The 27,590-nt window shown below is 38.2% G+C and overlaps 1 protein-coding gene across 6 annotated transcripts in view; it reads left to right on the top strand.

Annotated features, from left to right (window-relative positions):
* The window catches only part of ZNF106 (zinc finger protein 106), a 57,044-nt gene that overhangs the window by 5,036 nt on the left and 24,418 nt on the right, over positions 1-27,590 (top strand). For 4 of the 6 annotated variants that reach the window (XM_037502294.2, XM_037502292.2, XM_037502293.2 and 1 more), the window contains exons 2-7: positions 9,088-9,173; positions 13,389-13,450; positions 19,326-19,526; positions 22,374-24,560; positions 25,593-26,220; positions 27,457-27,526. In XM_037502294.2, coding sequence (XP_037358191.1) covers positions 9,120-9,173; positions 13,389-13,450; positions 19,326-19,526; positions 22,374-24,560; positions 25,593-26,220; positions 27,457-27,526 — 3,202 coding nt within the window. In that variant the 5' untranslated portion in view covers positions 9,088-9,119. Of the gene's footprint in view, positions 1-9,087; positions 9,174-13,388; positions 13,451-17,972; positions 18,220-18,332; positions 18,929-19,325; positions 19,527-22,373; positions 24,561-25,592; positions 26,221-27,456; positions 27,527-27,590 lie in introns of those variants that run through there. The other 2 variants (XM_037502297.2, XM_037502298.2) reach the window with 2 other exon arrangements.

Raw genomic sequence — 27,590 nt, 5'->3', positions numbered from 1 at the left:
GTGAATTCTCTCACCCTCCCGCACTTCTGACTGTGCCCAGTGCATGTATAAACAAACAAACAAATAAATAAATAAATAAAATACGTGCCTCTTAAAAAAAAAAAAAAAAAAAAAAAAGAAACAAATTAGTTTTATTTATTTATTTATATAAGACATACAGGCCAGATGCATGGGAGAGTAAGAGGATTCACCAGAGACAGAGCTGGGAACAGACTGATGAAATACACTGCTGAGGGGAGCAGTGAGTGAGACAGGAGAGGTCTGCCCCGCCATGTCGGACCCTCGCCGCCTGCTGGGATAGAACCGGTGCTGAGAGGCTGCGCGGACAGCTTCACAGTACTGCTCTCAACTGCTTGTGCCACCTGGGGAGGCCCTAAAGGAACAAATTAAATGTGATCATAGCTGGGCAAACTTACTGGTGTACACGCTGGGGATTGTTATACTAATCCTTTGTACTTATGTATGAATGAAAAAGTCCATAATAAAGTATTTTAGGAGAAAGAGAGCTTAGTATGTCTGATATAGGTGAGAGTTGCTATTCTGCCTGCCTCAAAAATAGTCACGCTGTGACTACAAAGTGGTACAAAGGGGGTACAGGATTTTAGAAGAATACTGTATAATGAGGGTATATGACCAAGTTTGGGTGATGACGGATGCTTCCCCAGTCAAGTGAAATTTGGATTGAGATTTGAAGAATGAGTAGTTAGCTAGATGAAAGGAGTAGAAGCATTTCAGTATGAAAAAGTCCTATGGGTGGAGTGTGGTGGGTAGGAAGAACTGAAAAATACCATTTTATCTGGAGCATAGAGACTTGGGGCAAAGTTGCTTTCTGTAAATTCATTTTGCGTTCCTATAGAGTCCATATTAGCAAGGACCATACCAAATAGTCCTTTAAATATTTTGGTTTATATCTTAAATAACCGGTTGCCATTGAAGGACATTTTAAAAGTGTGAGACTGGGGCATGAAACATAAGCATTGTGGAAATGGCTTCAAAAGAAATCAGTGAAATAGAAAAAGGACACAATTACAAAGCCAGAAGTTGGTTCTTTGAAAAAAATTCTTTTTTTCTCTGAAAAGAAATAATGATAAACCTGTAGATTGATAAAGGGAATAAAAATTATTACTATCAGGAATGGAAGGGATTTGCCACTTCAGACCCTATAGGATAATAAGGGAATATTAGAAACAACTTTATGCTAACAAAGTTGACAATGTAAATGGACAGTTTCTTGATAATGTCAATGTATTGAATCTCCCATAAATTGAGGCAAAAACTATATAATCATTAAAGAAATGGAATTAATGTTGATTAAAACTTGCCCACAAAGAAAAAAACAAACAAACAAAAACTTGCCCACAAAGAAAACTCAGGCCCACAAAGAAAACCAGGGCCACAGTTTTATCAAATATTTAAATAAGAAATATCAATCTTATTTAAACTTGCAAAAAATGGACAAAGGAGAGAAATACTTCCCAGCTCATGAAATAAAACATTACAGATTTTTTTTTAAAGATTTTTATTTATTTATGCATACAAGAGCTGGGGTATAGGCCAGAGGTGCAGAGGGTGAGTTCACCTGAAACAGAGTGGGGAACAGAACAGGCAGATTGACCGAAATACACTGCTGAGGGGAGCAGCGGGTGAATCAGGAGGTCTGCTGCACCATGTGGGTTGCTTCCTGGTCGGGTATCGAACTCGTGCTGCAGTGGCTGTGGATAGCTTCATAGGTTGCGTCTTAACCCCTTGCGCCACCAGGGAGGCCCAAAAGCGTTACAGATTTAAAAAAAAAAAAAAATTATCAAACAGCCTGCCTAATGAACATAGATCCCCTTCCCAAATTCTAGGCAAAATATTAAGAGATTGTAATACATTATGACTGTGTGACTAAGGATAGAGAGATAAAGCAAGTGTGATAAAATCTTAGAGGTGGGCCTCCCTGGTGGCTCAGGGGTTAAGACACAACCTATGAAGCAATCCGCAGCCACTGCAGCATGAGTTCGATTCCCAGCCGGCCAGGGCGAAACCCACGTGGCAGGATAGACCTCTTCTGTCTCGGCCACTGCTTCCCTCAGCAGTGTACCTCGGTCCATCTGCCTGTTCTGTTTCCCAGTCTGTCTCTGGTGAATCCTCTCACCCCCGCATCTCTGGCCTGTACCCCAGCTCTTGTATAAAAATAAATAAATCTTAAAAAAATAAAATTAAATAAAATAAAATCTTAGAGGTAGAATCTCAAAGGTGGGTGTAAGGATATAAGGGAAACTGGGTTTGGGATATTCACTATGAAATTCTTTTAGTATTTCTATGTTCAGAATTGTCCACAATACAATATAGGGAGAAAATCAAGAGAATATTTGCATTTTAGAGAGAAAACTTGTGCTGCAGTGTAAGGAATTAGGGAAGTGCAGGATTATCTGAGAATAGTTTAAGAGGGATTACTGAGACCACTCAGGAGGATATCATACAGCTATTCTTTTTAGGCTGGTAATTTCAAGGTAAATTCAGTCCCTGGGAAATTTTCCAAGTTGTTGTGTTATAGGACAGGGAGAGGGGCACCCCAGACCCCCACAAACCTGCCTATTCTAAATGGGTTCTGCCATCCGCCGCATCAACACAAAACATATGACGCTTTAATGGGAAGGAACTTTAATAAAAACTAGGAAACAATACAGGTAAGGCAAAGAGTCTAGTTTCTAAATGAAGCACCCAAAGTTACCCATCCCCTCGTGGGTAAAACTCCATCCATATGGGGTCGGCCCAGAGCAAGGCCCCAAAGCCTGCCACAAGTCTAAAACATCTTCCAGTGGGGACCCACAGAAAAGGGTCACAAACAACCGGACAAGCCCGGAAGGAAAAGAGCAAAATCAACATCCAGATAAAAGCTGCCATGGTCACCCCCCATGGGTCTCACCCACATCTGTGTCACCCAGTCCACAACCCAAAAGACAAGCGCAGTTTCTTCACATGTCTGTAGGCTCCATGCGCCTCTTCCAGGTCTCCTGGCTCCATCCTGCTTCCTTCCTTCCTCAGTCTCTTCTGCCGCTTCTCCTCTTCCTGCTCAGCTCCACCCTCCCTTGGGTGGGGCAGGGAACCTCCCCCTTTCCTGGGGACCACCCTGTTGCAGTTGGAATGTTGAACTTTTGAACAGTAGCAAATTTTGGCTAAGCACATTTTTTTTTACTACATGCTTCTGAGATTTGTGCTACATCACTGCCACAGGTACTGTATACAACTGAGCTTTCAGTAAACATTGGACTTGACATTTATAAGGATATGTTGGAGATTTTGGCAAATCCAAACTTTGCAAATACTACCACTTTGCAGAACATACATTCCAATAAACTATATAATAGCCTGTTCAGAGACTTCATGATTTTTAAATACGGAAGAAAGGCATCCAGAAAGTTGTTCACATCAGACTTTAAGGTAAATACTATGCTGTTGTACACCATCACTGTGGTACAGTCAATCATGAACTTAAAAGAGTCTATAGAAAGTAATAATGAAGATGATTGCTACCACTGCCCTACAGAATGGATGAAAATTATTAAATGTTAGTAACAAGATGCATGGAAAACATCAGACCTTTTTGAGAAGAATATTGGGTAATCAGCCAGGCTCAGTTTGCAGGGATTATAATTTATCTCACAGAATTTGAAATTCCTATGTAAATCTTTGGGGTTACTTGAAAATGTAAAAATGATATAAATAGAGGGATGTCAACTTTTGAAACTCTTAAATGCAACAAGTTATACTTTTGGCAGTGTTTTTGCAAGCTATCTTTGCGCGTATGACTCTGTTAGAACTTTTTCTAGTATTTTTATTACCTTGTAAAAGTTAGTGTTATCCCAGCTTCTTTCTTAGTTATTTTTTTCCTCTTAGGACATACTACTTGCTAAGTTGCAGAGTTGAGCAAAATATTAGAACCTGACACTAGTTCTATTTCTGAGGTAAGGAATCAGATTATGGTCAGCCCTGCCCATTTCTTTGCCTGATGAAGGGCAAAGAATGCTTAATGCCTTTTCCTGAGTCACAGCCTTAACTTCCTGTCTTTGTTTTAGCCTTGTGCTTACTAATAAAGAGTGGTTGGTGCATACTCCTGCAAAGGGTTGTGTTAGGGCAGATAAATACACAGTAGGAATGCTAGTGAGTAAAATGCTCATGAGCTTATGCTCCGTCCAAGATACTGGATGCCGGAAACCACCAATCACTTGCCATGGGAAACGTCGGAGCCAGCCAGCACTTAGTTAGAAATTGGACAGCTACCCGGAAAAAGCCTTTGAAAGTTGTGGCCCAAAAATGCTTCCTGACCTCTGTTGTCAGCCTACTAAAATTCCTTCCTTAGTTAGGAGCCTTGAAACTTTCTGGGGAAACCCTTTCAGCAAAGTGAGAACATCTCAGAAGTTACAGTCATATCTTTGTTCCATAACTTTCTGGATGACCATGGAGTAGCTGCAAAAACTTGTTCTGTCATTGGACACTGTCTACTCTCTCTGTTCTGTCTTGCGTGCCCAGAATCCATTAGTTTTTGTTGGGCAGGCTGAGACACATAAGGTTACCTGGAATTCAGAAGAGATTCTAGCCTGAGTACTACTCTCCAGACTTCCCTTGCAAGCAAACCAATAACTAGGCTTTTTTTTCTTTAATACTTTACAGTATATTATTGTCTATATGGGAGTGTTAGTTGGCTTTAATTTTGTCAGATTTCTTAAATACTATTGACCTTATTGTAGTGAATGTTACGAGGTACATAAAAAGATTCCTTCCTCATGGTAAGGTCAAGAGAGCCCTACCAACAAGCAGCCTCTTCTTAGTTCCCAGGTGGTTTTAACAGAAAAAAAAAAATGGGATAATGTCTCAGTGTTTCATATAAAGTTCTTGGACACTAAAAGTTATTTTCCATCCTTGAATTACATAATGAATATTTGGAGAAATAGTCTGACATTGATGTTTGAGATGGACTACAGTGTTAGGAGACAATAGTTATTCACAAGGCCTTGCGTAAGGGTGGGGAGGGCATAGTGAAGTACAAAATTCAGTCTTTGGAGATCTTTGAAAAAATTCTATTCTGCCTGTAGAGCTATGTTTCTCTTTATTAATAAGCTTATGTAAGTGATTTTGCTCAGGTTTAGAACTTTTTTTTTTAATAGAGGCATGTTTTATTTATTTATTTGTTTGTTTTGTTTTATACATGCACTGGGCACAGTCAGAAGCGCGGGAGGGTGAGAGAATTCACCAGAGCCAGAGCGGGGAGCAGAGCAGGCAGAAGGACCGAAGTACACTGCTGAGGGGAGCAGCGGGCGGCAGGAGAGGTCTGCACGCCATGTGGGACCCTCCTCCGGTGGCCGGGGAGCAGCCGGGGATTGAACCGGCGCTGCAGAGGCTGTGGGCAGCTTCGCAACCCAGCGCTCAACCACTGCACCACCGGGGAGGCCCAGTTTAGAAGTTTTTTTTATAGATTGGGGGCAGGAATCAAGGCAGGGAATGATAGTGAGTTAGAGCAGTTGCGTGAGTGAAAGGAGAGCAGGTCATGCAGGTTTATTACATTGGAGAAGAGATAGCAATGAAAAACAGAAACAGGCCACTAAATCTGAGAATCTGAAAGAAAAGAATCAATATGGTTTTGCCTAGGCAAGTGGCAATTGTATTAGTAATTAGGTTTCAGAATAAAAGTATGTATTATAGGATTTTTTAGGCTATTGTGACCAAGAAATGCCACAGGTAATTCTCATAGTTATTTGGAGAAAATCTGAAACTTTTCATAGAGAGTATATTTAAATTATATGGGTGGATGTCAGGTGGTTAAAGTGAGAACATCAGTAGTTGAATTGTTTATTTACACTTACTTGTATAATGTAACCTCTCAAGCACTTTGAGAACACTAGTTGCATGGTTTTTATTTCTTGGCATCTAATCAGTAAGACTTTTAAAGAAAGCAGTGGTTCCCATCAAGAAGACCATGAGGCATTTGAAAGTTTAATGGAAACTTTCAGCATTTGAAAGTTTAATGGAAATCATTTATTTATCCAGTTTAAGAATATACAAATTAAAATTCCTTTGTCTTTAGCTGGATTCAGCCAAAGTGTTTAATACTAGGTCTTCTCCCTTATTGATTAAGTACTTTACTAGTAGTTATACTTTGTGAGTTTATAAAAGTGAAAATGAATTTAATATATGCACATTAGAAATGTGGAGCTTGTGAAAGGAAAAAACAAATAGAAAGAGGGAGTCTGTTTAACAGGTGGATAGAGATTATTAGAGAGCTTTATTTCTTTATTTGCTAGAAATTGATGGTTTAGACTTTATTAAATAGAACACAACTTATATTTTAGTGCTTAGCTGTCAGTGGAGTATATCTATAAAAATGCCACAAAAGACTGCTGTTATTTGTGCACAAAGTCACACTTTCCACTGACTGTTGTGTCTAAGGTTTTTGTTCCTGTTTTGCTTTGATGGTTGATAGCTTGGAATGGTGTTCAACAACATTTCTGGACATAACTTTCTTGTCTGTTTCTCCAACTCTTAGAATAGTGCTTGGTGCTCAATAAATGCTTATTGAATAAAATTACAAAATACTACTTGTAAATATAAAGTCAAAGTAAGTTATTAAAATACAAGGTGTTAAGATAGAAGGGAATTAAAAGAATAATTGCATTTTGGCAGTCAGCACCAGAGTGACATTAATGTAGAGATTTAGAAGATTATTAGCAATACTGAAAACAAATAACACTGTACCAATCCATAAAGATTTATTTATTTTATTTTCTTAGCTAGTTAACATTCAGCTTTCTCAGATGTTAAAATTTCGCCCTATAATCTAGATTTGATGTTTTATGCTTTGCTTTGTTATTAAATAAAATCATTTCAGACATTCTATGGTATTATGAAGAGTGTTGCCATAGCAAGGAACTGCTGAATGACCAGGAGACATAGCGACCTTTAGGACTGTTCTCACTGGCCTTCCCACCGTGTTGTCTAGGAGTTACAGATTCAATTATGGAAGCTTATAACTTCACTCGCAATTTTGAAATCCTGAAGGAACAAACCCAGGCAAAGAAGTTACTGGAATTGGAACCTGGTGTTGTATGTGTGGAGGGGAAAAACAATGCTGCTTGAGGAGTAGAATTAAACTCTCATGTAGAGCATCCTTGCAGGGACTCCAGAGGGAGCATGCCAGTGCTAGAGGACTGTAAAGTAGAAAACCTTCTGGTCTTTATCCAAACCCCAGTATTTACTTGCATCTCTCTGTCTCACATTTAGAAACCCAAGATAGTTCCATTTGGAATAATTCAACAGATACTTAAGGAGTGCCTGCAATATGCCCGATATTATTGGCCACGCACTAAGTGCTAGGACTATACTAATGAAAATATATGCAACCTCCCTATTCTTGTGCAGTCTAGTTTTTAATTGGGAAAAATAGAGAAAAACAAATATATACTGTCAGGTAGTATCTGTGTCTGGTAGCATCTACTGTTGTTTCAGGTATACCTTGCAGTGTAATCAACAACACCAAAATGTACTGGCGTAAAACAACTGTTTTATTATTTCTTACAATTCTGCGTTTAAGAGATCACCTGCATGGTTCTTTAACTGGTCTCTTCAGGGGACTCTCCAGTGGCTGTGCCTGTAATGCCCTGCATGGCTCCCTCTCTGAATGAGGTTGTCAGATACTCCCAGTTGTTATTTGTTTATGGAGACCTCAGTTCTTTCCCATGGTTTTTGCCTTGTGATTCAGGAGTGTCACAGCATGGTGACTAGGTTCTAAGAGGGAGGGTTCCAAATATGCCAAGGCAAAACCTGCAGATTTTAAAGGCCCAGCTTCAGAAATTACACAGTTACTTCCACCATATTTTCTTGGTCAAAATATGTCATAGGACAAGGAGAGTAAACTTTACCTCTTAATAAGTGGTGGCAAGATCACTTTATAAAAGAGTGCACGGAGTAGGTAATGCTGGGCTATATGTAGAAACAATCAACCATATTGTTGTTAAAAAACTAAAAATCAGGGGTCTCCTGGTGGCCAATGGTTTAAGTCTCAGTGCTATCACCACCTCAGAGGCCAACCTCTATAGCCTGTGTCCGATCCCTAGCCAAGGTGCTACCCACATGGCACAGCAGACCTCTCCTGTCTCTCCCACCGCTGCCCTCAGCAGCGTATTTTGGTACATTTGCCTGTTTTGCTCCCCACTCTCTCTGGTGAATCTTCTCACCCCCCATGACTCTGGCCTGTACCCCACTTCTTAAAAAAAAAACAACAAACATTTAAAAAAATTTAAAAATCATGCTGCTAGAATGTCTGCAACAACAACAAAAAAATCAAGTTAATAAGGGGGTAGAGGAAATGGGGGGACGAAAGTACAGTATTTTCTAGGAAATGAGGTATCATATCAGATACCTGAGGGAAATGAGAGGAAGAGAGCCAGGAAAACCATAAAGACATCTTAAAGCAGAATATTTCAGGCAGAGGGAACAGGAGGCCTTGAGATGGAGAAGCCTGGTATGCTGGAAGAGAATAGTAAGCGGGGCGGGGGCTGGGGGGGGGGAAACACTGAATGGGGTGATAGGCGAGTTGTAGGACAGGAAATTGGAAAGTGGGTGTGGAACAGATTATGTAACTTGGGCAAATACTCTGGGTTTTCTGTGAGTAAGATGAGAACCTACTGGAAGATTCTGAGAAAAGGAGTTATATGGTCTGATTTAAATTTTATAAGAATTCTGTTCTGAGAATCTTTGGCTACAGTTCTGAGAATAGACTAAAAAGGACAACAGTGGAATGGGGAGTCAGTCAGCAGGCTAAGTAGTGCTAAGTCGTGGGGAGTAGTTGGATTTTGGATATATTTAAGAGTGGGACTGACAGGGTTTGTTGATGAGGGTGGATATGGGTTGAGGAAGAGGGATAAAGGATGACTCTCAAAGTTTTTGCCCTAGGCACCTGGAAATTGGAATTTCTTTTACCTACATGGAAAGGCTTGGGGGAGGAGCAGGGTAGAGGTAGGATGCGAGACTTGTGTTTTTGGTTATGTTATGAATCTAAGAAGACATCTGGGGGAAAACAGGTTACTAACTGTTGCTTCCTCATTGCAGGTGTGACTTTGAATGCTTCAGATCTGATCACTATGGTACGAGAACGAAAATGCATATTGTGCCACATTGTGTACAGCTCAAAAAAGGTAATAATAGAAGAGGGAGAGTCAGACTTTTATGAGTAAAAAGTGACATCATATGAAATTTATAGATGGGTACAAGCTTTTAATAGCATTTTATTTATGCCTCCTTTCACTGGTTATTTTCTCATTACTGCCTCATAAAGTCAGTACACTATATTACTAAACCATAATTACACTATTAAACTGTATTATCCACCCAGAATTTGAGGAGACTCAATAGTAGATAATAAAGATAAATTTACCTAGTAACCAGTTATAGAATAAATGCCTTGAAATTCATGTTATTTGAGATTCTCTTACTTTCCTTGTGGTTAGTTAAGGATACAGCATTTATTAAATCTGCCTGCTTTCTGTTTCTGTTTGTCAAAGTGCAGCTTGGAAATGGTATTAACAGTACCTGAGATGTCCACTAGGTGGAGATGTTGCTCAAAGAAAAACTCATTTTTAAGTGCTAATTTACCTGTGCCTTAGGAAACTTGGCTGTAATTTGTTTTACTTTTTTGCTTTTTCTCACCTTTATTCTTTGCTTTCAGAGTAGTGCTGCTAGTTTAAACACTGAGGGATTTTTTTCCTGTACTTTCAAGATGATTGTCATTGGAAATTCAGAGAACTGTGATAATTAGCATGAGCAAGGTGAGCTAGGGAAATCTGAGTGACCCTTAGAAGATGTTTGGTAGTAAGATGGTTTAAAAGAAGTAGAGAATAGATATTTCAGGTGGGAGAAGATACACAAAAATACAGAAATAGGATCTAGTTTAACAGTTTTTGGAGTGGGTCAGAAGACTGATTAAAACAGTTTGTCTTGGGAATAGTGGGGCTACAATTTGTAATTTAGGTGAAGACACTTGATAAAATGTTGAATGCCAGACCCAGGAGTTTAATTATGATCCATCCTTAGGGTGGGGTGAAGTTTTTTTTTTTTCCTTTCCCATTGTAGGATTTCTGTTAGTGACTGATAAATCAGTTGAAATTTTAAAATCATGTTTAATAATATACTTGCTACCTTTTACAAAAATAAAACAGCTGCTCTTTTAGTTTTGAAAATGATCTAGACCAGAGTTTATTAATATTTTCAATAAATAAAAATCCATTGTGTTTCAGATTGGAGGGAAATGGAAATTGAGAAGGTGTGAGATGGGTAGTCAGACATAGTGTCAGACTTTCACGGAAGAGCTGATAGAGATAAGCTGCCTCATCTCAGGATTTTGCCACTTTAAATCTTTTTGGGCGTTTTTCTACTCTAGTGTAAAAATGTGTTTTCTTCTCTTCATGCTTTTCCATGAATCCTAATAAAGGGGAAAAGCAAACTGTAGGTTTTTAAGCACAGGAATGGCATGACTTATCCCCAAAAAATTAATTGGTGTAAGAAATTAACAGAATGGGTTCATTGAAAGGGATAACTGATATTTTCAGGTAGACCACGAACAACTTATGTTGAAGCAGTGCTTCAGGTTTCCCAAACTAGTTTAACTTTGGCTTCTCCAAATACTCTATGAAAGAGAAAAGGCTCTTAAGTGTGGTAACTTAAGTGTTGGAAAAACTGTAACATCCCTGAATCTTCTGAGGCTCATTAACTTACGAAAAATTGAGAAACCCTGGAACTAAAAAATATTTAAAAAATTTGTACTATAAAATGTTTTCTAAATTCAACCATTAAATCCTTTCCTCCCCTTCCTCTCCCTCTATTAAGAAAAAACACAATGCTAATTAATACACAATGAATTAATTAGAAGTTTGATGACTGAGCAGGTATGCATTTGGGGCTGTTACTTTAATCCTATGTCTGTGGCCCATTGTGTTATTTTGAAAGCTCTGTTGTCTCACTGTATTCGTTCCTTGCAGCAGGTTGGAAGAGGATTTTGCATATAAATTTAGGAGACAATCAGTGAAGTATTTTAGAGGATCAAAAATGATGTTAAAACCAGTTTTGAATGATAGCATTTTTTATAACTGAAATAAAATTGGTTTTTATATCAGAGTGAATAACCTATTTCATAACAGTGGATACTGTTTTAGTCAAGAATAGTTTCACTATGTGAAACAGAAGCCACTTAAATTTAGCTCATGGAAAGGGAATTTGGCATATGTAAACCTAGTCCAAGGAGAACAATAGCAAAGAACAATTGAACAACAGGGAGCATAGGGATTTGAGCAAATGTTGTATATTAAGAGCTCATGGATTTTTTCATTTTATATTGTGTCACTAATGTGATTCAGTTTTTCAGTGTTCATTCTAGTTAGTGGCTAATCACCGTAGCTGGAAGGGGCCATGTTTAAAGCTGTGTTCTCCAAATGAAGCATTTGTAGACATAGGAAGAAAATGATGGTTATCTTCAGTAAAATTGCTGTTTAAAGTGTTTCAAATCACAACCCTGTTTCGTTATGCTGTAGTAGATAATTAAAAGTAAGAATAGGTTGTTAGGTTGTCTTTTTTTAAGATTATTTATGCCTACAAGAGCTGGGGTACAGGTCAGAGATGCTGGGGGCCAGGAGAGTTGAGAAGATTCACCAGAGACAGAGTGGGAAACAGAATAGGCAGACTGACCGAAATACACTGCTGAGGGGAGCAGCGGGCGAGACAGGAGAGGTCTGCTGCACCATGTGTGTTGCTCCCTGGCAGCCAGGTATCAAACTCATGCTGCAGAGGCTGCGGATTGTTTCATAGTGTGGTGCTTAACCCCTTGCACCACCAGGGAGGCCCTAAGTTGTCTTTTTGACAAAATGACTGTATAATGAAAAATTTCAGTGCAGTAGATGCTTACAGTGTCACATGGGATTGGAAACATGGCTTTGGTGTCAGATCTGCCAGGATTTGATCCTCGTTTGACCACTTGATTAGCTATGCGAGGGCAATACTGTGAACATTTTTACATTTATCCGTGCAATGCCTGTCTCTGTACTTGGCATATAAGCACTTGATAAATATTTGGTGAATAAGCAAGTTACCTTCTTTGCATCCTTGTGTCTTAATGGCATTTTTAGTACTCCTTCAGCAGTTGGCGGTTCAAGTGAGAAAATGTCAAGGCACTTAGCAAAAGCACAGATAATAGTAACACTCAACAATAGAAACCCTTTTATATGTAAACCATCATTTTCTAATTATGGTATGCAAGCTATATATACTTGGGTGTGGCAAAGTGATAGAGTTTTACATGTTTTGGGGGGATGTCTGTGTATGTGCATGTGCATTTTTTTAGTGGAAGTGCTTTCCACAGATTTTATTTCCTTTCCACTGAGGGTGACATGGAGGAAGGGGGAGAATCTAGTAAATTTTCAAACTGTTTATTCGAACCAAGCATCAGTTGGGGGAGGAGGTGGGGAGGCGGTAGTAGTCAGGATGAAGGTGTGATTGAGCTGTTATGTTCAAAGCATTTTTTTTTTTTAATTTCCTACTCTATCCTACCATAGAGAAACTTTTGTTATGCTTGTAACAGTACTGACAACTGTATTCCAGGCCCTGACCAAGACGTAGATGAGAGTTGTTGCTTACTCATAAGAAACTTTCAGTTGAGTGGGGAGAGTACAGTAGTCCCACTTTATCCACAGGTTTCACTTTCTGCAGTCTCAGTTACCCATGGCCAATGGCAGTCCAAAAATATTACCTACAATAAGATATTTAAGAGAGAGTGAGCATGCACATTCACACAATTTTTACTGTTGTATATTGTTATAATTGTTCTATTTTCTTATTGTTGGTGATCTCTTATTGTGCCTAATTTATAATTTATCATAGATATGTATCTGTAGGGAAAAAAACATTGTGTATAGAGGTTTCAGGATTATCTGCATTTTCAGGCATCCACTGGGGTAGAACCCCCTGCACCCCTCTCATGGTAAAGAGGGGAACTGCTGTATGGAGAAACATGCCCAATTAGTTGTATAACTTCAGAGTTTTTTTTAAATGAAATTTTAAAAAATTCATTGTTTGGAAATAGAATTTAAAAACACCACTAGTTTGTTCTTTAATCATTTGCATCCTGAAGACAATGCGCTCTCTCACATTTTCAGGAAGCCTCTTAAATAGGTGGTAACAGTTTCTTTAATGCCAAAAACACAGCTAAAGGATTATTGTATTTTAAAATAAACTGATCTCAATATTGAATTGAGAAGAGTCACCACAAAATTACTTTGACACAAGGAGCTTCAACCTCAATTGTTGACTGAGGAATTTTCTTTCCCAAAGCAATTCCCTTTAATCTGCTTTCTTTAATTTTGAAGGAGATGGACGAACACATGAGGAGCATGTTGCATCACAGGGAACTTGAAAACCTGAAGGGCAGGTATGGGAACCGCTATCTTCCATAAACTTGTGAGTGTTGGGGGGTCTGTGTGCTGATAAGCCTGCCAGCTCATTCCTTTTTTTTTTTTTAAAGATTTATTTTATTTATTTATTTATGCATACAAGAACTGGGATGTTGGCCAGAGGTGCGGGGGTTGGGGGAAGGTGAGAGGATTCACTAGAGACAGGGTGGGGAGCAGAAGAGGCAGATCTACTGAAATACGCTGCTAAGGGGAGCAGTGGGCAAGACATAGGAGGTCTGCAGCACCATGTGGGTCACCTCCTTGGCTGGGGATCAACTCATGTCACAGCGGCTGGTGATAGCTTGATAGTGCTGAGACTTAACCCTTGCATCACCAGGGAGGCCCCTGCCACTCATTCTATAGTAATCATTGTAAATTAATATTGTCTCATGGCATAGAATTGCCTTCTAGAATTAATAGCAACTGCCATCATTTTTTTGATATGCAAAAAGGGTAAATCTTTCTGCATTTCAAATGATAATATTCACATCAGCTCTAGCAAGTGGATTACAACACAGGTGGGTTGCGATAAGCTAGTTCTCTCTTTAATAAGCTTTCTTATTCTCACACACCAGCCTTGCTGCTGGGGCATTTCATATTGTTGCCTCATCAGTGTTACAGCTGTGCTTGCTATGTGCTATTAATGGTGCTGGGATGATCTTAGCAGTCCAGAGTGTGCTTCTTCACAGCATTGATTCTCAGTAGCATAAATAAAATGCAAATCTTGAGTATTTAAGTGCTGCTTTGTGATTTAAAACTTGAGCTATTTGGGGAAAGAAAATCTAACAAATAAGCACCTTAAAAAAATTATATGTAGTATGTCTGTATGTTCCATGTCTTTTTTTCCCTCTGTGGACAGTGTCGAGCAGAGAAAGACTGTGTGAGTAAGAAAGATTAATTATATCTTATTCTATGAGTAATAGTTACAAGCTGAATATCTGAATGCCAGCCTAAGTCATCTGAAATTATTTGTATTTTCAGTAATACAGTTATGTTTATTTTTTAAAAAGATTTATTTATTTATGTATACAAGAGCTGGGGTACAGGCCAGAGATGCGGGGGGTGAGAGGATTCACCAGAGACAGAGTTGAGTACAGAACAGGCTGATTGACAGAAACACACTGCTGAGGGGAGCAGTGGGTGAGTTAGGAGAGGTCTCCTGTGCCATGTGGGTTGCTCCCTGGCTGGCCGGGGATCGAACTTGTGCTGCAGAGGCTGCAGATTGCTTCATAGTACGATTGCTCCATTGTGCGGTGCTTCACCCCTTGCGCCACAGTAATACAGTTTTAGATTGTGTGGGCAAATTAGTATGTAATTAAACTTTCAGCATCTGTATAGCATATTTGTAGAATTTTTCCATGGTTTCAGTCTCTTTCTGTGAAGGATAGGTCTTAGCATCAGTATAAGAGGAGTGCACTCACTGAGTGTGGAGAAACCCTTATAACAACATGAAGTTTTATTCATTTTCATTGGAAACCTATGAAATATAATCAACATTTGATTATCTGTATATGGGTAATCTTAGTTAAACCCATTTCCATCAGATTCCTTTGGAATTCACCTTTTTCTGGCTACATACCTGACATTGACCTGCACTGTATTGTAAAATCCAACAAAACAAATCAGGTCAATATATTAGGAGAGAAGCCCAGTTCATTCTAAGATGAAGTCCCTATTTTATTCAGAGATTCCTAACAGATTTTGGCTATTTATGATTCATGTTCACAAATCAATACAAAATCATAAAAAGTAAAAGTCTTCTCACCCTCTCTCTAAGAAAGACAACTGTGTGATGTATAGTCTACCTAGACCTCTTCGTGCGTGTATGTGTACATTTATATTTCTGTATGTGCATTTTGTCTTATTGCACAGCTGGGCCTACATGCATTGTTGTGTTTTTTCTTTCTTCCCACCCATCAACTTAACCGTACCATGGGAGATTTTGTCGGCCGTTTTCAGTTATTTGGAGCATAGTCAAGTAATAAAGGAGAATGCACTAGACCCTTCTGAGCTGACAATACAAACATCAGCTTTAGCACCAAACTCTTTATTCAGAGGAGAGCACTTTGGTATTTACTTACTTAGTTAGATACAGTGTTAATCAGTTTTATATGACCTTCTGGCCTATAATAAATTATAAGGGAGAAGGCAAGCAGGTAGCAAGGAAAAACAGCTAACAAAACTATTAAAAAACAAAGTCTCAAGAACCATTTATTGACTTGGAGCACTTACTATAATGACAGATTGTTATCACTAGTTGCACCGTAGGGAAAAAGGAATTATCAGTCATTTTTTTCCCTTTTTATCTGTAGTTTATGATTATTTTTCTGCATTTTATGCTTTACAACTGGCTTTCCATGTTAAAATTTTGAGTCTCTCTGTATCACTGTGATTTTTGATTGTGTTGTGGTTGAGAAACATAAAGAGCATTTATTTTAGGTTTTGAATGCAAACTTGAATGAGAAGTAACTTGTCTTAATTGGTTATTGTGGACCTCTGGGACATTTCCCTATTTTTTTCTTACTAATATTTGTTTAGATGCGTAGCCTGTAAATAGTTTCTACAGATAGATGCCATTAAAAAGGCACAAACCTTTATTTATCAAGCAGCTGCTGTGATATAGTTAGAGCAAGCTTAATAAAGAAAAGCTTATGGATAGAATATCTCAAGGCTTTGCCTTTCACACATGAGAGGAAATTGTGTGGTAACAGGATGAAGCTAATTTGGGCCCTCCTTTAAGCACCCCGAGGAAAATATTGCCTTTATTAGCCAAAAAATAAAGCAGTACTTTTGTTCCAACAGTTATTTCATGTATTTAAACAAAGTTGTAAGTATTTTAACTGGATATTGATAAAGAATTAGAAAATATAATGTCATTAAAGTATTATTTAATTTGCTGTTAACTTTTTGAAACCTGTGAGTCCTAAACACTGTATGTGTGAGTGCATATTACATGCATAACAGCTCAGTTGCCTCCGGCTACAGACACATTAGAATTTTCAAGAGATGTGCTTGAACTACCTTGTTCCTTCATTATAGACAGTTGGATTTTCTTCTCTCTTTGAAGTTTCTTATAAAGCTTTTTCTTTCCTTTTTTTAAAAACTAGATTTCATTCTTAAGAAAAATATTAGGAATTTTTGTCTTTTGATAAATTGTGTGGAGTGTTAACTTTACGTTGCATTTATTGCCTGTAGCCTGCTGGCTAGGATCTCTTGAGGTCCTCTGTCAAATGACTTTAGAGCTATGGTTATATACGTTCTTACAAGGAGAGAAGTGTTTTAAAAATAGGTGTTTGAGTGTCCATTACATGTATTACATATGCTTCTGTTTTGGGTATTGCAAAGTGTGTGGATTTATGATTGTGGATGTTTATTTTTACCTGGTCAGATATTACCTACTTTACACTGGATTCTTTAATATTGGTCATCATGGCCTTCCAGTTGTATCTATAAAGAGAGAGGGATTGTGATGGTTCAGACATGAGAAAATTTCTCTGCATCTTAGAAAATAAAAATGAGGGACTTTACTGAAGAATGACTTCTAGAAGGATGTCCCTGGTACCATAATAAACAGTTTAACATTCTATAAAATTTTAGGTACAAAAGTGGACTAAAACACTTTCCATAATTTTACAGTTAAAACTTACAATGAGAAAATTCAGTTGATTTGAATTTTTATTAGTGTTAATTTTATAGGTTTGTTAGTCTTCAGATTCTTCTGATGCCGCCATTGTAAATAGATTTATACTTGTATAATTTTTAACTCCTGTGTCATTATACAAGATTTCTACTTGCATAATTTTTAACTCCAGTGTCACTGTGAGAGAAGGCTTCTTTTTCTGTTACAAGTTAGCATTCACTGAGAAAAGCGTGGATATTCCTGGTTAGCTAGAGAAAGTTGAGGATTATTCTTTCATATAAATGTAAATGTAGTAAGTACAGTGGAAAATAATGTATTTAAGTTCCTGAAGGATTAGAAGAAATTGGAATGTTGCTGTATAGAATGTTGCTGTATAGTACTGTTGAATGTTGCTGTATAGTACAATGAATGTTGCTGTATAGTACAATGGGGTCATGATATTTTTTGGGAGTCTGGTAAGAATTTGTTAAAATGTATCTTATGTCAAAAACTGTACTGTATACAAAACATTTAAGGTTACAAGGTCCATAGAAAGGTAAAACCTTACAAAGTAGTCTGCTTTTTTTGAGGTGTTATTTATAATTTTTACAAAGTTAAAAAAAACTTTTGTTTTTTAAAAGCTTACTGGGCATTGTTCCTATTTTATCACTCCAGACAACTGTAACCATATATTTAGCTTTGGTGCCTGTAATTGTTCAATCTTTTTTTTTTTTAATGAACATTCAGTATGAACATTCATTTTAAAAATGATCTGTAATAGCAACAATCTTCTAGTATATGAAGTGCTCAATTTTGAGGGTCTCTTCTGGTTAATTGATTCCAATTCTGACTTGAAAGAATGGAACATTGTGTGTGTGTGTGTGTGTGTGTGTGTGTGTGTGTGTGTGTGATCAAGCATGTCTTTTTTTAAAAAAAATTATGATTATCGAGGCAAAGTTGATTTACAACACTGTATGTTTTAGGAGTATAGGTTCACATCTCTTCAGATGCATGTTATACCATGCCCTCCACCAAAGCCCCAGCAATCCTCCACATGGTCCACTGGACGCCCGTCTTATTTCCTCCCAACCCATTTCAGTAGCCTCAGCTTTGCACTCAGATTTGAAGGTTTTTTTTTTTTTTTTATTCAAAATAAAGCTTTTTGTGCCTATTATGGTTTTTTAAATTGCCATAGGAAATGCAAAATTATCACTAATAAAAGCCTAAGACAAATGATAGTTAAATCAGTGAGGATTACTGAATGGATATTAGTGTCCCATTCATTACTGCGCTGTGGGGCTAATATGTTTCTCAGCAGTGACTGCATAGACAGCTGAACCAACCAAGGGATCTCAGGAAGCTAAAAGACCAGTTATATTATTCATCTACAGCAACTCTGGACATTGATCCAAGACTTGAACTTCTTAAACTCCCTAAGTACGACATACACCACTAAATGAGGAAAGGAAAAGGAAAATAAAAAAGCCTACCCATTTTCTTTCTTAAGAACCTGGTTTTGCTTCTCTCTAAACTGTAGCATGTTCTGAAACTTGAGAAAAACCATTTGCCTATTGCAGCTGTTAACTTCCTACAACTGAAATACTTTCCATTCCCTTTCAAATAAGCCCTTCTGAAGCAGAATGTGGATCACATGTATCATGCACACCAAAAAAAGTTTGCTGAGACTACTCCTATCATTTGTCCTAGGGTCCGGAATAGGAATCTTCACATTCCTGGCAGAGCTCCAGCTGTTCCGGGTTGGGATTGGTTACACCGCCTACTCTTTCTCCACCCCTTAACTTTCACTGGGAGAAAGCACTTTTGCCAGAGATTAAAAGTAAGAGCTGTCACCAGGCTTTCTGAGTGCAGCTGGCACCATGGGCGTGCTCCAGAGCAACTTCTGTTTGCTCTGAGCCCCCTGCCCTGCCTCCCCTTTCACCATGTTTCCTCTGGCAAGATTTTAAGTACAGCAACTCAAGAAGATTTCTCCTCCTAAACTACATTGTTCCAAAGTGTATTGCCTCTTGATTGCTGGAAAAGAATCTTAAATTCATTCAAAAATAATTTGCGAACAAACTTATTAAAAGTGATGAAAGGAGCATTGAAATTGATAATCACTGATTTTTCACTGTACCAAAGTGCACGTTGTTGTTCAGAGGAAACTATAACAGATCTGGTAAGTGGGCCATGCCAGTGGGGAGAATTGAATGTCCCTCATCTCCCTCTCTCCCTAGGGACAGTAGTCATGAGTGCCGAGTGTGCGGGGTCACAGAAGTGGGTCTTTCTGCATATGCAAAGCATATTTCTGGCCAGTTGCACAAAGATAACGTTGATGCCCAGGAACGAGAAGATGATGGAAAGGGAGAAGAAGAGGAAGAAGATTATTTTGACAAAGAGCTTGTTCAGTTAATAAAACAAAGGAAAGAACAAAGTCGGTGAGTAATGATTTTGATTTTGAAAAAAAACTATCTGAAACAGAACAGAGTAGGGAGCACATTTTCCACCCTCTTACTTTCTGGCTTTAACTTTCAGAAGTATCTTAGTTATAAAGCTTAGCTTGAAGTTACCTTTTTATGCATAAAAGAGCAGTAGAATTGTTTCTTGAACTGCTGTGCTATTCTGCTTTTACAAAAAAAGCAACTCAGTATTGTATCTACATAAAAGCTAGTATAGTTGTTACATATCTGAATTTTTTGCTATGTTTAGAACTGTTTGGTATCCAAGTTTTCTAGTGGAAAGGTATTAGTACAAAAACTTCGCTTGAATGTGTATTATATAGTATTTCTTATTACAGTCCTTAAAGGAAAAAAAAATATTTTCTCTTGTGATTTAACTTGGTGCTTTTACCAAATTCATTGTCTAGTAACTAACAAGGAGGAGAGAGGGGTGGCGTGTCTCAATAAAAATGTGTTGCACTTGACACTCTGGGACACTTGAGCTGGGACTGAGAAGCCTTATGTCCCCTGGGTCCTGCTTCTCTTAAACTTTATTTTGTGTCTGTCAATTCTTTATTTCTCGTTTTTTTTGTATTCTTCTCAACCCTGTTCATCAGAGCTGGTCTCTGACAGATTTATCCCCTTCTTAGTGCTTCAGTAAATATATATTGAATAAATGTATATTTTAAGTTTGACAGTGTCAAGATCATTTGAGCAATATAATTTTCCAGCTTGTACTGCATAATTTCATACGTGCATCTATAACTCAGGTGTTTGGCTTTTATAATTTCACCTTACTGACCTGTGTTCTGAAGAGCTTATGAAGCAGAAATTTTCAAATAGGAGTGAAAGAATAGAACCACTTTTTGAAGTGGTAATTTTTTAAGTCCTAGGATAAGATGAGAAACATTTCAAATTCCAGAATAAATTTTTAAAGAGCCTTCTTGTATGGTGGGTACATCCGGTCTATACTTTATTTTTAGGTAAAGATTTGAATATAAAAGAAAAGAAATATTTTTCACTCTTATGTTAAAGTTTTTTGAACAAGGCCCTAAATGTCAGTAGCGACATGGTTCTTAAATTGTTCAGTTACTTAGTCCTTCAAATGACATTCTCACCACTTTCAGTTTATTTTCTCTCCTCTTTTAGGGGATTGGAGCCTCTTGGAGACTAGCTTCTATTTTTGTTCTTACACACTGTGCCATCATTAACTTATTTATGTAAATGATTCAACATTAAGTCATGTGATAAAAGAGCTAGACATTCTTATCATAGTTAATATTCTATCAAGTATTCTAATAATGCCTCTTTGGTGGCCTTTTTATAAAGTTATCTACTTATTTCTTAATAAGGTTGTTTTCCTTTTTTCTTCATGAGGTTTTTAAAGAAGATTGATCTTTCTGGGTTTAGCTGCACACTGTTGTCCCTTCTATAAGACTAATTCATGGTGATCTGGTAATTATACTTTGTGGTTGATTTTTTTTTTTCCAATTCTCCACCCATTTCTGGAACAAATTAATATAGCTAAGTCAGTGATCTCCTTGGAAGTCAAAAATTGCATACTGCTTGCAAACAGAAGAGAAAAGCAATTTGGTTTGTGGTTGTATAAAATCCTGCAAACATGTAATAGCACTTGTTATTTGGGGGGATAGGGTCTCCTGTTTAGAAATGGCTAACCCATAATATAAGTGAATATTTTAATTCTATCTTGTGAAAAAGGAAGAAATTCCAATTTGTATCCAAAATCAGTTAAACATTAGAAGATTCAGGCCACGTTCAGAGAAGGGAACTCAGCTTCAAGAACTTTCTTTTGGGATTTTCATTCGATTGAGGCCTAGTGCTTGAAAGTGTACACTCTAGAATCAGAGTTAAAACCAAGGTTCAAATCTCTGCCATACTATCACTTACTATCTTACTCCAGGTAAGTTATCCAACCTCTAATCCTGTTTCCTCATCTAAAAAGTAGGAATAAGAATAATTGCATCGGAGGTGTGGAAATTAAATGAGATGATCTATATAAAGTGCTTAATGTTAAATATATGATAATTAGTAGGTACTTATATTTTAGCTTTTCTCCATTTTTTGAGCACCTGCCCATATGCTGAGCACTATGGCAGACATACTATAGGCTGTCTGTAGGAGAAAACGGTGGTTTTCTCTGGAAACAAATAGGTTTATATTCCCATGATGTCTACTTAAATTTATTCACATTTCTGTGGACTCCTTGTCTAACATGAATAGTTCAAATAGCTGGGCTTCTGAATTATAAAAGCCTCTCGCTCATGGAGCTCCTTAGAGCACTGATTTGAGTACTACTTATTTGGTATATGCTATTTTACTCTTGTTTGTGACCTTAGCTGGTGAAAATTTTCTTTCACCACTAAGTCATTGAGTGTATGCTTGATAAAATGTTTATTAATGAAAATGATCATGCAGAGATAAATCTTAAGATTTAAAATAGGTCAGGAAACTGGGTTTTTAAAAAAGAACTTAAATTTAACAAGTTGCACAATGTAAAAATAGTAATTGTTTGCTAGACAGGGAAAGATCCCAGAATATGTCAAGAAATACAGGAGCAGGCAGGGGAGGAAATATAAATGTGTCAAATTTTTAATATTTCTAGGGTTATAAGAGGATACTCTTTCATTTCTAAGTTAGTAAAATGTGAAATAGAAATTTGTTATCACTCAAAGGTGAAAACAACTACTACTGGAAATATAAATGAGCTCTATTCCATATGCTAAGTAACAGTGGAAGGAGGTAGAAAGGAAATTTGGTGGGTTAACTTTTAAAGGAAGCATTAGTGCCTTTAAATCACTAATGAAACACTTTTTTTTCCCCCCCCAGAAAAAATGAACCTTCCCATAGTAGCCAAGAAATAAATTCTGATGACAGGCGACCTCAATGGAGAAGAGAAGACCGAATCCCTTACCAAGACAGAGAGAGCTATGGTCAGCCAGCATGGCATCATCGTGGACCTCCCCAGCGGGACTGGAAGTGGGAGAAAGATGGCTTTAATAACACTAGGAAAAACAGCTTTCAGCATTCTTTGAGGAATAGTGGTGGACCAAGAGGATGTTCCGGGTGGCATAAGGGTGTCTCAGGAGGCTCCTCAGCATGGTTTCACAACCATGGTAATCCTGGAGGTGGTTGGCATTCAAATAATGGAATGGTAGATTGGAATCATAATGGTACAGGGAGGAATTCCAGTTGGCATTCTGAAGGAACAGGTGGATTTTCCAGTTGGCATATGAACAGCAATAACGGAAACTGGAAATCCAGTGTACGTAATACAAATAGTTGGAATTACAGTGCCTCTGGAGACAAATTTCAACCAGGCAGAAACAGAAATTCTAACTGTCAAATGGAAGACATGACTATGCTATGGAACAAGAAATCCAAGTCAAACAAATATAATCAAGAGAGATATAAATGGCAGCGGCAAGAAAATGACAAAGTTGGGACAGTGGGAACATACAGAGGTCCTTCTGAAGGATTTACAAGTGATACATTTCCTTCAGAAAGTTTACTTGACTTTAATTTTGAGCAACTGGAAAGCCAAACTACCAAACATACAGACACTCTAGCTTCCAAAATTGGTGGGAAGAATGGCAGTGTAGCGAGGGAAAAGCTCCATCGCTGGACTCCCTACCCTACTCAGAAGACTTTGGATTTACAATCAGGAGTGAAAGAAGCCACGGGTAACAAGTCAGAAATGACAGACAGACCTTTCTATGATTTTAGTTTGGCAGCCACAGGAACACAGGAGCCCCAAATTGATGACACAAATAACCCCCCTACGCTGAAAACCCAAAAAGAAACACATACTGAATCTCTTAATCACAAGGCCACTTCTGACTGTACTACTTCCTATGAGGTGGTGAGAGATTTCCCCATTACAGAAAAACCTGAACAAGAGACTAACTTAAATAAGATGCCATCATTCAAATCCCCACTCCTTCCAATTCCAGTCACCAAACCAATTCCTCAAATGCAGGAGTCAAAGAATCCCTCAAAAACCACAAAAACTAATTCTTTTTTCCCTGGGGAACAGTCAAATCCCTTGAAAAAACCCACTATGGAAGATAATAAGGGTCCTTACCTATCCAAATTGCGTAGTTCATGCCCTCGTGTCTCAAAGGGGAATAAAAGTACACTTGATGCTCAAAAGGAACCCGATGAAAATTTAAATGATACATTACAAAAAGCCAAAGAGGTGCTACCGGCTCCTGAGTCATTGCAAAATCCTCTTCTGAGCACTTCTAAAAGGACGAGGAACTATGCGAAAGCCAGCAGGAATGTAGAAGAGTCTGAAAAAGGATCTTTGAAGATTGAGTTTCAAGTACGCTCATTAGAAGATGAGAGCGATGGAGAGATATCAGACACAGAAAAGCATGAAGCAAAAATTGGAACCATGGCCTCTTCAACCACAGAAGTATTATCCTGTAGCACTCACATTACTGATGAGAAAGAGGGGGAAGACCAACACCTGAACACATCTAGAAAACTGTCCACTTCCTCATTTAATCCAGCCGTTCACCAGAAACCATCTGAGTTACAGATAACACCTGCAGCTAGTCCACACTCTGGCTTACTGCTAGACTTGAACCTGAAAGCCTCTCTAGAAGATGCGCAGGTCGATGACCCTAGTAAATCTCCTGTATCATATGAAACAGAAGGCTTTGAGAGTACTAGTCTGGATGTAGAGCTTCAAAAAAGTGATATAGGTCAGCCCTCAGGCCCTCTCCTGCCTGAACTAAGTAAACTTGGCTTTCCCGCCTCACTCCAGAGAGATCTAACCCGACACATTAGTTTGAAGAGCAAACCTGGATCCCACCTTCCTGAGCCAAACCTCAACAGCGCTCGCCGCATTCGCAATATTAGTGGGCATCGAAAGAGTGAGACAGAGAAGGAATCTGGACTCAAGCCAACCCTACGGCAGATCCTAAATGCATCTCGGAGAAATGTCAACTGGGAGCAGGTCATTCAGCAAGTAACCAAGAAAAAGCAAGAGCTAGGCAAAGGCTTACCCAGGTGTGTGTCTCTTTTCAGTATTCATTTTTCTTTCTTCTAAACTTACCCTTTGACCCTTGTTACTTTTCATTAAATGTTTGCAAAAAATATACGTTGTAGATGTCTGGTTTAAGTAGGGACTGCCACTCTATAGCAAATGAAATAAAATTTTTCCTAGTAGGGGATTCAGGTTGAAAAGAAGCATGCCTACTTCTGAGAAAGGAGATTGGCATGAAGGGGGAAAAATGATTAGAATTTCAGAACTATCATTGTAGTTGCTAGAAAGTGACAGCATAAATTTTTTTTATTTATAAATCTTTCTATCTCCAGGGCTTATTAAGTGGTACAACTTTTAAAATATAATTCTTCTCAGTACTTTTTACTTATAACCTGTGGCTACCTAACCTTCTGTATGTACTCTGAACATGGTATTTGTTGTCACAAAATGCTTAAGACTTAATGTAATATTTTGAACATTCATCTTAAGTTGAGGTATTCAACTTTTAAGGATGGGAATCAGCCTTCAGTATAGCTTTGTTACTTGAAAATAATCCTGCTATATTATTATTATGTAGACTTCCAAGCTTGACTTTCTATCCTTGTTGAAATAACACATTTATTGTGCTCCTCTCCCTTTTCTATAACTTGTATTACTGAGTTTAAAAAGTTCTTAGTGTAGTGCCTGCCTGGCACGTGTGAATGCTTGATAAATATTTTTGTTTGTTTTGCTTTGCCTGCTGTTAAAGATTATGTATTAGTTGTTGGTTTGGACCTGCATGTTAAATAAGATCCTCATATTTTACTTCCTCAAATGTATATGAATTCTCACAGTCGTATATTCTCACAGTCGTATATGAATCTCCAGTACTTGGTACATTACAGTACTTATAGTTGATTACTTTATATCTGGAATTCTTATTAGTCTGTAAGATCCTTGCCATCAGAAATCTTCCAATTTGTGTTTATAGCCCCAGTGTTTAACAGCACCCAGCACAATAGGCGGTGCCTTCTTCCCCCAACCGTATCTGATTTATGATTTTTCTTTCTTTCAAGGTTTGGCATAGAAATGGTGCCTCTGGTTCAAAATGAGCAAGAGGTCTTAGATTTGGATGGGGAACCTGATCTGTCTGATCTAGAAGGATTCCAGTGGGAAGGTATTTCCATTTCTTCCTCGCCGGGGTTGGCAAGGAAACGAAGCCTTTCTGAGAGCAGCGTGATCATGGACAGGGCTCCTTCCGTGTATAACTTCTTCAGTGAGGAAGGTACAGGCAAAGAAAATGAGCCTCAGCAAATTTCACCTAGTAACTCATTGAGGGCTGCACAGAATCAGAGAGCAGCCATGGGACTGAAGCAGGAGGTGACACCTCTGGCTGCCTCCCTAAGAACAGGTGAAAGGGCTGAAAATGTTGTCCAAAGGCGTCATAGCGCACAGTTATCCTCCGACCGTGCTGTACCTTTGATGCATTTTGCAAGAGACCCAAACAGTCAGGACCGTTCTACACCACCTCCAGAGAATCAGAATGCCCAGGAGAGTAATGGAGAAGGAAACTCTTTATCATCAAATGCATCCTCAGCCCTTGCAGTCTCCAGTTTGGTAGATGCAGCCACAGATAGTAGCTGTACCTCTGGTGCGGAACAAAATGACGGCCAAGGTATTAGAAAGAAACGAAGAGCCACTGGAGTGAGTATGATTCTCTGTGCTTTTTGTAGACCATTTCCTGTGGTGACTTAGTTACTCTAAGAAAGATTTAACTGTTTAATTTTTCTTTAATTTCTGGGGCTGTGGTTCTCCCTGCTCTGGAATTAGAAGACTTGGGAGGCTCTATTATTGCGTTCATAATCTTATCCTACTGGTTTCTTTCACTGAGTAATTCTACTAGGTTAGATGTAATTGAATATGAATGTACAGTACTAGGAAAATATGAAGTCATCTCTAAAACTAGTCTGTTTCTAAGCTAGTGATTCTTTGTATCACCTGACCAAGGAGTAAGACATATCTTCAACTGTAACTTTATCTGTTTTCCTGATGCATTCTGAACTGCTGCTGAAGAAAAGCATTCCAATGTTGCATTTGTAGGGCTTGTATGCTTGCTAGACCCAGGACTAGTGGACTTAACACTAGAGTAGTTGTAATACTATTAGAGTGCATCTCCATGAGCATAGTCTTGGACATATTTTTAGTTTCTGTTACCTCTCTTTTGTACTGCAGTAACTCAGTGTGGCCCTTTCAGAATCCATTCCTTCACTCATACCTCTTCCTTTCTGGCCTCTCTGTCACTAGTAGCCCATTCAGGAGCCATTTCTGGAAAGAAAGAGTTGCTGGTGGTGATATAGTTTGGATCTGGCACTGCGAGGAAATGGGCTATTTCTAAATACTAAGCCACTGTGTAGCCCAGTCATCAAGGACATGGTTTGTAGATCTGGATTCAGATTCAATTCTGCGCCTTGGACACTGTGGTGGACATTACTGAATGAGAGATTTTCTATGATAAAGCTAATTATGCTGGCGCTTGTCTCATAAACTGTTCAGCTTTTTGTTATAAAGTTTTTTTTGCTGAAATTTAATGTGGAAACTGCCAAGATGAGTCAGATACATGTATCAGCATCTTTGTCCATACTGCTATCTACGCCTTGCCTTACCAACATGGAATGCTTTGCCTAAGCCTCGTGATTTTCCCATCTGTAGGTGCTAGGAAGGTACTTGACCTTGGAGTCTTCTTTTTTAACCAGATACATTCATTTAACTAATATTTGAGTTCATACTGTGTGTATGAGACTTAGACTAGCATGTTAGAGATGAAGAATATAATATATATTGAAGAATAATGTATGACTGTCTTAGGATTGATACTTCTTTCCTCTTCTGGATAATGGTCTTCATAGATATAGTATCATTCAGTCTTCTTTATCTCCACAGGATGGATCTTCCCCTGAACTCCCAAGTCTTGAGAGAAAAAACAAAAGAAGGAAAATTAAAGGAAAGAAAGGTATAGTGCAAAATACTTTGGTAGAAAGAAATTGTTCCTATATCAGTTTAACTTTTTGACAACG

Source organism: Talpa occidentalis, unplaced genomic scaffold (genome assembly GCF_014898055.3).
Source record: "Talpa occidentalis isolate TD23 unplaced genomic scaffold, MPIMG_talOcc4v2.1 talOcc4.11, whole genome shotgun sequence".
NCBI classification, from domain to species: Eukaryota; Metazoa; Chordata; class Mammalia; order Eulipotyphla; family Talpidae; genus Talpa; species Talpa occidentalis.
This window is presented reverse-complemented; position numbering and strand designations above follow the sequence as displayed.